This window comes from Arachis duranensis, chromosome 8, assembly GCF_000817695.3.
Source record: "Arachis duranensis cultivar V14167 chromosome 8, aradu.V14167.gnm2.J7QH, whole genome shotgun sequence".
Taxonomy (NCBI): Eukaryota; Viridiplantae; Streptophyta; class Magnoliopsida; order Fabales; family Fabaceae; genus Arachis; species Arachis duranensis.
Window position 1 is genome coordinate 17,006,764 of NC_029779.3, and position 11,708 is coordinate 17,018,471.

The 11,708-nt window shown below is 32.3% G+C and overlaps 1 protein-coding gene and 1 pseudogene across 1 annotated transcript; both read right to left on the reverse strand.

Moving 5' to 3' along the window:
• Nucleotides 1–972: 972 nt before the first annotated feature.
• Nucleotides 973–5,563, reverse strand: LOC107461134 (CSC1-like protein RXW8; annotated as a pseudogene).
• Nucleotides 5,564–7,948: 2,385 nt separating this feature from the next.
• On the reverse strand, nucleotides 7,949–10,551 carry LOC107461133 (1-aminocyclopropane-1-carboxylate synthase 3-like). The gene is made up of 4 exons (XM_016079598.3): nucleotides 10,411–10,551; nucleotides 10,147–10,278; nucleotides 9,484–9,644; nucleotides 7,949–8,861 (listed from the first exon to the last, which is right to left on the reverse strand). Exons 1-4 carry the CDS (start codon nucleotides 10,549–10,551, stop codon nucleotides 7,949–7,951), a joined length of 1,347 nt encoding a protein of 448 aa, XP_015935084.1.
• Nucleotides 10,552–11,708: the final 1,157 nt, after the last annotated feature.

Consider the following 11,708-nt stretch of genomic DNA (forward strand, 5'->3'; position numbering starts at 1 on the left):
GCTGCGCCATGGTGAAGCAGGAGTGGCTCAACGGCGGTGAGCTCTGATTCGAGGAGATCCGAGACAGGGAAGAAGAGAAGGAGGGGAGAGGGTCGCGGTTGATCTGGACATTCTCTCTGTATCCCTTTCTTTCTTTTTTGTTTTATTTATTTTATATTTATTTTATTTTATAATTTTTTAATGAGGGATAATTTGGTAATAAAAAAATAAAATTGGTAAAAAGAACGATTTTAAAACAAACTGAAATTTTGGGAATCATTTTGTAGTAAAAAAAAAGTTGAGGACGAAACAAATTTTCGACCCCTACATTAAGACCAAAATCGAACTTTAACCCTTCTCTTACTTTAAATTTTGGCTTTGTAATTATTGAAATAGAGACTGATTTAAAACTGTGGTGGATCTCTACCTCCAAGTAAGAGGAATTTACACTCTTCTAGACCTTTGGTCTCATGCCATCAAATTGCGGAGTGATCAATTTAGCCGTTGATGTCCAACAAGGTATTTCCAGTTGTTTATCAAAAAAATAATTATTTACTTTTTCTATTTTAAAATAACCGTGGCTTTACTTTTTAAGTTTATTAAAAAATTAATGTATCTAAATAAAAGAATTATGTGTTAATATATTTTATATTTATTAAATTTTATCAATGTTTTTTTAAACAATTTTTAATATTTACTTAATAAAATTCAATAATTCATAAAAATAACATATTTAATAATTATAAAATTATTTATACTCATTTTAAACGCATTCAGGTATAAATTGTTATAGCGGGATGTACGTTTACATTGCACAAGGATAAAAATGCACATTTAACTACTTTCCATTTCCAGCTATTTTCTTCTTGGCTTAGCTTATACTCATTTTAATCTTTGACTATCTTCATCCACCATTAATCTCAGTATCTCACAAGTCATATCTACAACCCTAATTCTAATTAAGAACTCCGTCACTTGCCGCCAATGCAAGCACTAAACTAGATCACCAAGTGGCCATGCCATGTCTCTCTGTCTTTGGATATTAATATCAATGCCGTCGTTGTCTGAAGATAAAAGCATATATATATAGTCATGTTATTAATTAGTAATATATTAATACTGCTTGAGATTGAAAACAATAACTTAAAAGCTAAGGAAATAAGAATAATGTTTGGAGGTATAATTTGGAACTACAGGAAGTCATAACTTACTGTTTTGTTTAGTTTTTTTAATGTTTGTTATTTTATATTTTTAAATTATTGTTAAAATAAATAACAAATTTCAAATGTAATAAACATGTAATTATAAGTGTTACATATATAAAATTATAGATGCTAAATTAAAGAAGATAATTTGGTATTATTGTCTCTCTAGCATTACGCGGAAATAAACCTGCATCCAGAGTTTCTGGAGCGGGCGAAACATGGTCTGAGGTCATCCCTCGATAGCTTCCGGCAGATCGTTCAGAACTAGAAGCAGATCGAGTGGGAAACTGGCAATAGAATGAATGCACTTGTTCATAGATCTCTTCCATCTTTCCTAAATGCTGATCTCTACGGTCCATGTCAATAAGAACCTAAGACATACATAATACAAAAACATGTTGTAACTAACACGTGCGCATGCATAATGAATGCATTAGATGAAAGTCAACTTCACGTGAAGTTGATATCTGAGAGACGTTAGATAAAAATTTAGTCAAATAAGTAAAATTATCTAACGGCTCTTAAATATTAATTTCACGTAAAGTCGACTGCACCTAAGTTTCCACCAATGCATTATGCCTGAGTGAGAGAAATCAGAGGGCAAGAAACAGAGGCTTTACCTGTGTTGCAAGGTTCTTGAATGCAGGATGAAATCTCTGATTACAATATATGTGAAATAGAATGGTACCGATCAAAAGTGGAATGATAAACCCAGATGAAACTGTTGATCGCTTTAGTCCAAACACACCGAGTGCAATAATTTGAGACACGATCAATGAAAATATCACTGAGTTGTGAGCAATGGGCCATAGCTTTCCCCCACCATCATATTTTGTAACATACACATTCAGAATCTAAAAATAAAAACAAACAAGTTTAATTAGCTAGCAAATAATTAAGAGAAGGGTAGGTTGAAGTTTGAAGCTAAGTAATTAACCTGGTTGCGGTAAACGAGGTATGCAAGGGAAAAGTAGAAGAGTAAGAAGGGCAATATTAATGGAGCAAGAATAGAGCAGGTGAAGCCAAGGAATCCGAAGAGTAAGACCCTTGGAACTTCGGTATGATATGGAAAAGTGAGAGTGCCTTCTTCTGAATCATCCTTACTCCTCAGAATGTATCTCCGGAACAGGTTGTAGAAAAGAGGACACACCTGCATGATTTCACATGCCAGACTTGCCCATCCAGATGATAATACATATGTTGTGAAGTAAGTAGCCTGCAACATGCATGCTGGTTAATTAAGGTGCCTATTTAACAAGACAAAGTCTTAAGAGCCAATTTTACACTACTAATATTGCAACCAATGTCAAAGAAACAAAGCAAATATTATCTTATATCCGAGCGAATGATTTGCTGGAGATTAACACAAGGCTTAGAATTAGAGTTACTCTTGGCACCATATCTAGTCATCCAATCTGCAGCTCTATTTACTTCCCGAGATACCCACTCAACGTGAACAAGCCAAATCTGTTACTTCAGATGAATATCTACTAGTAAGATCATGCATGAGGGGTAGAATGTCAAAACAATTTGTTTCACATATAATATCTTTCAAACCGCAATCCCAAGCCAAAATCAACCCCCTTCAAGCAGCAAATAATTCAAAACTGATGATAGATTAGGAGAAATGCTTCCAGAACAGCCCGAGATCCAACATCCCTTAAAATCTCTAATAATACACCTAAACTCCGCTAAATTTGAATCCAGATACAAGCTTGCATCACAATTAACTTTAACAAACTCAATTAGAAAAAGTATCTGAGATCCAAACTCAACAAAAATTCATATTTAGTGGGCTTCGTATTGGACTTGTTTATAACGTTGGCTGAAATTAGCTGCTATAATGTTGGTTCCCTAGCATTACTAGTTTAATCATAGAACAGTTAGAAGCAAACTAAAGTAATCACCTGCACCGGGACTGCCTTGGCAAGTTGGGCAGGTAATTCTGATACACTGGCAAACACTGAGAGCTGGCTGATAACAGAGCCAGCAAAAACATTAACAAAAAACACATTCCAGATTGTGAAAAACAAAACTTTGAGGCATGCACTCTTCTTCCTTATACTGCGTGAAATATGCCCCTCCATTGTTGACAATAGCATCATCACCGGTGGAACAGCCAACAAAAACAAAACCAAAATAACACTTGGTAGGTAACCGGTCACCAGTTGATTCATAAATTTCCTAGGAAACAAAAAAGAAATAAGAAGCATGTATAGTGGTCCAATTTATAGCGAACTAACAAACTGTATTTTCATTTTTGTTAATATGCAACTACTCGTTAATATGCAACTACTCTATCTATCTATATCTTACTGTGTTAGTACTCTTGTTAGAAAAGGGAACATTTTCTCAAGCTTGTCTAGTTGAGTCAAGCCTTGTGCGAAGGTGACAGGTATAATGAACACAATCATGAAAGTGACAGCAGCACCGAATGTGGATATCCTACGGAGCCAGATTTGCCTATATGGTATGCAAAGGTTGGACCAATAAACATCGTTTGGTTCGGGGGCTAAGTCTGTCACCCATAACATAGGATGTGAGGTTTGAAGATTTTGGGCAGCAACATAAGCAGCATACCGAGTCTTAAAATATACAAAAGCAGTCCCTGATTCCTGTATTAATTAGTTATCATATGTGGCATCAGAATGAATAAAACATTAAACAAGAGGCTAAGCTTATATGCTTTCATAAGAATATTGAATTCATTTCAAAACCTTTCTTGAATCTGTTTCTATGTCATTGTAGCGCATCGCAAAATCAATAGAATTTTTAAATCCTCCACAGAAGCAGCAATGGCTGAACCCGTGCCCACAACGAGTCATCGAACGACTAAGCACCTTACACATATGTTTTGCGTTATCCTGGAGAAAGATGATGATTAAGAGAGAGAGAAGGGGAGAAAAAAAAATGTTTATGAACAAATTAAAGAGAAAACAGAGTAAATATCTTCTCAATTTAGCATTTGTTCAAAAGACAGTATTTTTTTACCATTAGAAAATTCCTAATTGGTTTCTAACTTTTTAAATAATTGGTCTAAGCTACTCCTATTATTGATTTAAGTGGTTGTTGTAATAAGACCAATAATAAGAACTATTTAGACTAATTATTAATTAGAAACCGGTTAAGGAATTTTCGAACCGTAAAAAGATACTTCATCCTTAAAACAAATGTTTAGAGACCTAAAAGATATTTACTCGAAAATATATAATGCTAAATAGCCTACAAAATTTAAAAGCATGCAAGACCTTCAATTTCTGAACTACACCAGAGTTGTACACCATTTGATGAGACAAATATGTTGATTCATAATAATATGAAAAAAACTTTTTCACTGTGTCACAATATGTGCTTTCTTGAGACCAGGGTATTCCTCGGACCAGAATTGCAAATTGACTTGGATTTGGAGCTGACCCAATAATATGTATTAACCGCAAGTCAGTAAGGTGCCTATATTCCTGATGAACACAAATAAATCCTGATATCAACAAAATAGTTTCTCTTTATACTATTGCAGACAAGTAAATGATGCAGGTAATTAATTAAGTCCTTACAAAGTATAGAAGAGTACAGGCTGTTATAGTTATAATGTATAATGCAAGACAATGAGCCCAAAGCCTGAAATGAAATAAAAGAATAAGAAATGTTTTTCTCAGTGGCAGATTCAATTCTTTCTTTGTAAGTGAAAAAGGTGATACCATCTGGATCCTTGCTTGACATTCTCAATGGTAAATGCTTCCAATGACTCCAAAGGTATATTCTTATAGAGTCTCTCCCGACCATGGTAGTTAACTGGAAGCACCAGAACAAAGCAGATGACAGTAGCAACAGAAAACATTCGAATACTGTAGAAGAAGATGAAAAATAACAGTTAATTAAGGGAGATTGAGAATATATAAGATTTTTGAATTTCGTTAAGGACTTTGCTAGATAGTCAATAGTTTTTGTGAACAATGTGAATAATGAGCCTAAAATTGGTCCAATAAAATAAAAACACACTACATTCCTAGATTACAAAATTTTAATATTGAATTGAACATCCAACATATTTATTGTTCATATTATTTAATATTTTCATTGTCTACCTATACTTTTCTTTATTACCTAAAGACAAGCATCCTACTGAAAGCAACAGCATCCAAGCCACCAATAGTGAGAATATCATCTTGAGTTGTTTCCCATGCTTTCTTGACCCATGTTGGGGAAGGCACAAATCTCTCCAAGATATCAACATGTCTTAAACGCCGAGATGCAAGCCTTCTTCCAAAGTACACATTAACATTGCTTGGTTGTTTCCTTAACACTGAATATAGTGAAAACAGCCCCACGCATAGACCAATATTTATTCCAGTTGATGTTAGAAGACCATTGATGTCCATCTCTTCTCATACAACCAAACATTGCAATTAATTAATGTGTCTCAAAACAAAGATCTTGATGCTCTGCTTCACCTGTAAAGTCCTGTATATGCGGCATCCACTCATCTTGCACTCATCATGGAAAGTGCACGACAAACATTCCCATGAAGTTGGAACAACGTACTTCTGGGATTCTGGGACGCCTGATGAAAACTAAACAACGTTATTTAAAAGATGATTGTTTCACGTACGCATGAAATAATTAACATTGGGAATAGAAGACAAGTACCTGCACATATAGGGATGAATAATCAATAACAATGTATGAAGAAAATTGAAAACCCTAATTTCAGTATTCGCGGGATTTAATTTAATCTGATTTTGTGTGAGAGGGGAAGAGGAGGAGGAGGGTGAGGGTGAGGGAATGAAATCGCATGAAAGGTCGCATCTGCATGCAGCCATAGAGGATATGCAAATAGCGCTAGAAAGTAGAAACGTATCCTGTTGCCCACGCGGCCATCACCCAATCAATCCATGCCAGTATGCCATCATATACCTTTTTCATGCATACCTATGCTCATGCATAATTCTCACATTCATATTATTATTATTATTATTATTATTATTATTATTATTATTATTATTATTATTATTATTATTATTCACTAAATTCATTATCTTCCTATATTTTTTTAGGTAGTTATACAGTTATTCTAAAGTTAAAAAGTTAGTAGAAAAAATAAATAAATTTTTAAAGTTTGAAATCAATTTTTTTTAATTTTAAAATTATTTTTGTTAAAATAATATTATTTTTAGACTATTTTATTCATTTTTTTATAAAATTTTATTTTTCTAACCCCGACCGCAATACACATTTTTATTGTTAAGATTAGATTAACAATAATATTTTTTTGAATTGTAAAAATCGGATTGTCGAATTTGTAAAAGATACAGAAATTAGACTGTCCGATTTTTATATTCAAACCTTTCGATTTGTGTTTAAAAAATTTAAAAAAATTGAAATACACATATCGAATATTTTTTAAATTTTTTAAATACAAATAGAAGGATCTGATTTGTGTACTCCAAATTTTTTAAATTTCCCACGGAAAAGTCTAGGGGGCCAGTTTTATTGAATTTTGGCGTAACCAGCAGAAAAATGTGAGTCATTCGATGAAATCTCACACCAATCTCACACCATCAAATCATCATTAATGCCACTTGATGGCTAACAATCACAAAAATTGCTAGGAAGTATAACTATATCTAAATTTTTTAGCCAATAAGAAGAAGAAGACGGAAGTGGGAGAAGAAGACCACGATGCCAACGAAGTAAGGAGTCATTGATGTTGTCGCCTTCAACGATGGAATATGAGAGAATGCGGCGCAAATAGAGAGAGAAGCATATCATAGAAAAAAACGAGAGAGAAAACGATGGGAGGAAGAAAAAGTTGAAGGAAATTATGGCGGTGAGGAGGTTTGATGTTGCTGCTGAGCTCTCTATTTCTGTCTTTGCTCGTCTGAGAAGCTGCTGCCACCACTGCACCTCCTAATCTCGTCGATGACCATGGTGACACCGGACAGTAGATTCTTGTTAAGGCGTAGTCGCCGACACCGTGCTATTCTTCTTCTCCTTTTTCTATTCAATCTTCTGTTGTTTGCAAATAAGAAAACGGAAAATCATATGTTTACTTTTGTTTGCAAATTGCAATATTGGATTTGTGCTGGAGTTCAAATTATATCAAATAATCACTATGCGTAGCCAATGATTAGCATAAAACCCTGTTTCCCTTCTTCTTGAGCCATGCCAAAGTGAGAGCTTCGAATTGTTTGGCTGTCTCGGAACCTAACCACACCGATACAAGCGAAAGGGTGGTAGATGTCTCTATTAACACTTTTTTTTTTCAACTTCAGCTCAATCACAATTTGATTCACCAATTTTCTCTTACGTACTTTAGCTCTGACACTGCAGTTTGCAAATTAAAAAAAAAGGTGTTATGTTTGGTTATATGTGAATGATTGTTGTTGTTGATTATTGATTATTGATGAGAGTGTTTTTCTTCTCTCTTTTTAATCTTTTTTGTTCTGTTTGTCCTGTTTACGAGCAAGCAAGGATGAGAAGAGAGAATTCTTTAATTTATTTTTTTAACTCTTATTTTTAAAAAGGTTAGGATTTAAAATAATTTTTTTTTAAAATGAGTTGATATTAATCCAAAAAAAATTAGTTTCTTAGCTGAACTTTACACGAAGAAGATCAATATTTCAGGTACATTAGTTATATATGATTATACATGTGAATTTGTGTTTTTAAGAAAAAAATATTATAAAATATATAAATAAAAAACATATTTTATTAATGGTAGCTGATGAAGAGAGTACATAGTACAATATATTTTTAGGAAAATCTTAAAATGATTTCTTTCTCATCATGATGATGGGAAATCGAACAGAGAAGATTGAGCTTGTGAAGACCTTCATCCTGTGCATGGCAAGGTGCAATGCATCTTCGGAGATGTTAGCAAAACAAATTCTAAACCACCCTGGCTGAGAGCAATGACAAGAAGACCCTGGTGATATGTTCAAACCAACCTCACACACAATCCTCTTCCAAAGTTCCTTCTCCGCTTCAAACGAATCTGAACTCAACAAGTGCCTCATGTCCACCCAACAGAACAATCCAGCATTGCTCCTTAAACACGATATCCCTGCCTTCCTTAATCCACGCACAAGCATGTCCTTGCGCCTCTTCAACCTCCTCTGGTTCTCCACCATGTATTTCTTAATGAACTTAGCGTCGGATAGCAAGTTTGAAAGCATGAATTGAGTTTGTGACGAAACAAGTGCAAAGCTTGACATCTTTGTGGCTGCGGCGATAACTTTTTCATTGTTTGAGTAAATCAAACCTACTCTAAACCCAGGGAGACCTAAGTCCTTTGAGAGACTATACACCATGTGAACATGGTTCCTAATGTTATTATAATTATTGTTGTTTCTCTCGTTCAGCACTTCCATGATGCTTGTGAAACCGGTGGTGGAGGAGCAGTCGAAGACGGTGCCTGAATAGATTTCGTCGCTTACTATGTGAATGTTCTTGTCGATTGCGAAATCGAGCAAGTGGTTCAGTTCTGTTTTGGTCATTGTGGTGCCTAGTGGATTTGAGGGGTTAGTCACTAGTACTCCTTTGATCTTGAGGTTCAATTCTTGGCCTAATTGATAGGCTTGTTCTAAGGCGCAACGAGTGATTCTAAAACCATTTGAGCTTGAGCAATGCATTGGAACAATCTCAGCCCCGGTTCGCCATTTCAGATCTCTATCGAACCTGCATGCGAGCCACCCAATTACATCTTCAACATCTTATCTGCCTTTTATATAATTTGAACAAAAATGCTATTCGTACTAAAAAATCAGTTAATAAAATTAGTTACCAATGTATTTATGTATAATTGTGGTTTAATTTATTTTTAATATATATTTATATTCCATACATATATTTTTATACTGATAATTAATTTTGATAATTGATTTTAATGTACACATATAATAATCGTTATTTGAAACATAGACACAGGTTATAATTTGAAGGATGTCTTTTGTTTAACAAAAAAAATACTAGACAAAGAAGTCATTTTTATAATTAAGTTTAACCGATGTAAAAAAAAGCATGAATACATATGTATTGTATAATATGTGCCAATAAATTTTTAGGCTAACATACATTACGAACTATTAGTTATTTTAACTAATTTTATTTTTTTAATTTTACATATATTTAATAAATAAAACAGTAAATCAATATTTATCTGATTATTGATACACTAATATTATTAGCAAGAGTTGTGATATTTACTTTACTTCTTTATTAATAGTTTTGCTTTTTTTTAATAGTTTACTCTATATATGTGATGCTTCAATTATTCATTTAAAATGGAAGGAAGCTATACCCAGGATAATAGGGTGTGGGGAGGATGAAGGCTTGGCCAGGGTCAGTCAGACAAAACATGAGAATTTCATTTGCAGCGGTTGCTCCAGCTGTGAGAACAAGCTTGTCTGAACTATATTTGATTTTGTTTCCTCTCATGCTTGTCATAAAGTTCACTAACGCCTACAACAAAATTTTACCAAAAGTAATTAATAACGGTATGTTGATTTTTTAACCAATTAATACTGAGAGTGAGTATTTAAATTAATTAAATAATAAATTTTTTAAAAGATTGAAAATTAAAGAAAAATTCGTGTTTTTCTAATTAATAATAATACCTTGTGATATAAATAAATTATGCTCTCAAAATTTTTTTTTATGACTAAAAAAGATACCGTATAGAATTATTTCTATAAAATTAAAAAAGAGAATGCTATTCTTAGTTGACTTCATATGCATATATACACTCCTAGCATCCAACAGTTGGACGGTTTTAATTATTGAAGTCATATAGTCCTATGTATTTTTTCCTTAAATCATAAATAGATAGAGCATTAAGCTTTTCATTTGAAAAATTTATCTTCTTTTGGATAAATATCTCTATATATTGCAAACAAAATATATAAATGAAACAAGAGCTTCTCTTCCTTTTTTTAATAAATTAGCTTGAAAAATCATATCTTACTTCTTTGAAAGCTGGCAAACCATGGTAATCCTGAAACAAAGCAAGATCTTTAAATGCAGAAACTCCATCTTTCTTCAATGCCATTGTATTAGAGTTTCTTCGGAGCCAAGATTCAAGAAGGTCAAATGAAAGCTACAAAAGTTGTCAATCAGTTAGACATGCATAGCTTGATGTTGAAACAATATATTTATATATTTATTATTATTGTGGAAATTAAAAAAAAATCTCAAACATAAATATCCATGTAATAAATAAAAAACTAACCTGATTCTCTGCAAGTCCCATCTGAATGATTCCCATTGGATTTTGAATGGGATGATAAGGATTTTTCTCATACTCTTGCCATCCTTGAAAATAAGAAGAGTCTTGGCCATGAGAGTCCTTACTAGCCTTTCTAGACAACATTATTTTATTGATTAGTAGATACTATCTAGTGTCTTTATATTAATTAACTCCCTTAAAAAAATTTGAGAACCAAAAGGAATGATCTAAAGTGATTCAATATATTTTTTTAGAATTCTAGAATGCAAGAGTTTTGAAATGGAAAGGGCTTCGATATTTGAGTAGCTAAAAATTAGGCAGCAAGAGGTTCAATATTTATAAGGGGTACGAGAATGACAAGTGAATAACATAGAATACCTTTTTAGCTGTAATTAAACTAATTAGCTTATTTATAGCCTATAACTAAGTTAGAAAGGTAAGTTAAATTATAGTTATTAGAAACTAGTGAAAGCTTCATGAGTTACAAAATTTGTTATTAATCGAACATGTTCACGTGACTAAGTATTGTTTCCTAAGAATATATCTCCAATGATCCTACATGTACACAACACAAGTATTTTTTTTAATATGTCCAACAAAACTTATTTATATATTATGCCTACACATTTTTTTTCTTTGTATTTTTTTAATTAACATAACACACAAATTTTGGTTAAAAACATAGAAAATTATTGATATAATATAGAAATTTTTGTGAGTCAATTTTTTAAATATGTGATCATTTAAAAATACGCTGTTTACCAAAATTTATATGCTCGGTAATTTTGCTACACATGTATAAAAGAAGAAAAGGGAGCGAATGAGTCTATGTTATGAGTATATTGTGCTTTAAAAATTTATGTGATGTGTATTAAAATTTTGTATTATGTATCAAAATTGATGTACTAAATTATTTTTCTTTGCTGTGATGATGATGATAACTAAGGAGGAGAAAGGTAAAAGAAAAAGGAAAAAAATTAGATAAAAAAAGAGACCATTTAATTGGACTTTTCAAAATTATTTAGCCTCCTAGTATTTCTAATATAGATATCCACAACATTATTCTAATTTAAAGATTTTAATTTCTAATAGTGAGAAGTGGTTGATCATAACCTTAATTTATTATTTCTCATCTTAATACGTGGATTTTAATGTTTTCCACCAAAATTTATTAAATTTGGTTGAATAATAACTCTTTAATAGATAAAAATTATAAAATTATTTTGCATATTAAAATTAAATTCTGAAACTTTATTTATATTTAATGAATATTATTTTATTAAATTCTAACTTAAATAGTA

Bases quoted from the DNA above. Each gene is read 5' to 3' on its own strand.
- LOC107461133 (XM_016079598.3), bottom strand. From the start codon at position 10,551: ATGTTGTCTAGAAAGGCTAGTAAGGACTCTCATGGCCAAGACTCTTCT. The intron at 10,279-10,410 runs GTTAGTTTTTTA...CAACTTTTGTAG, and splicing joins TGGGACTTGCAGAGAATCAG to CTTTCATTTGACCTTCTTGA. The intron at 9,645-10,146 runs GTAAGATATGAT...ATTTTGTTGTAG, and splicing joins GTTTGCCAGCTTTCAAAGAA to GCGTTAGTGAACTTTATGAC.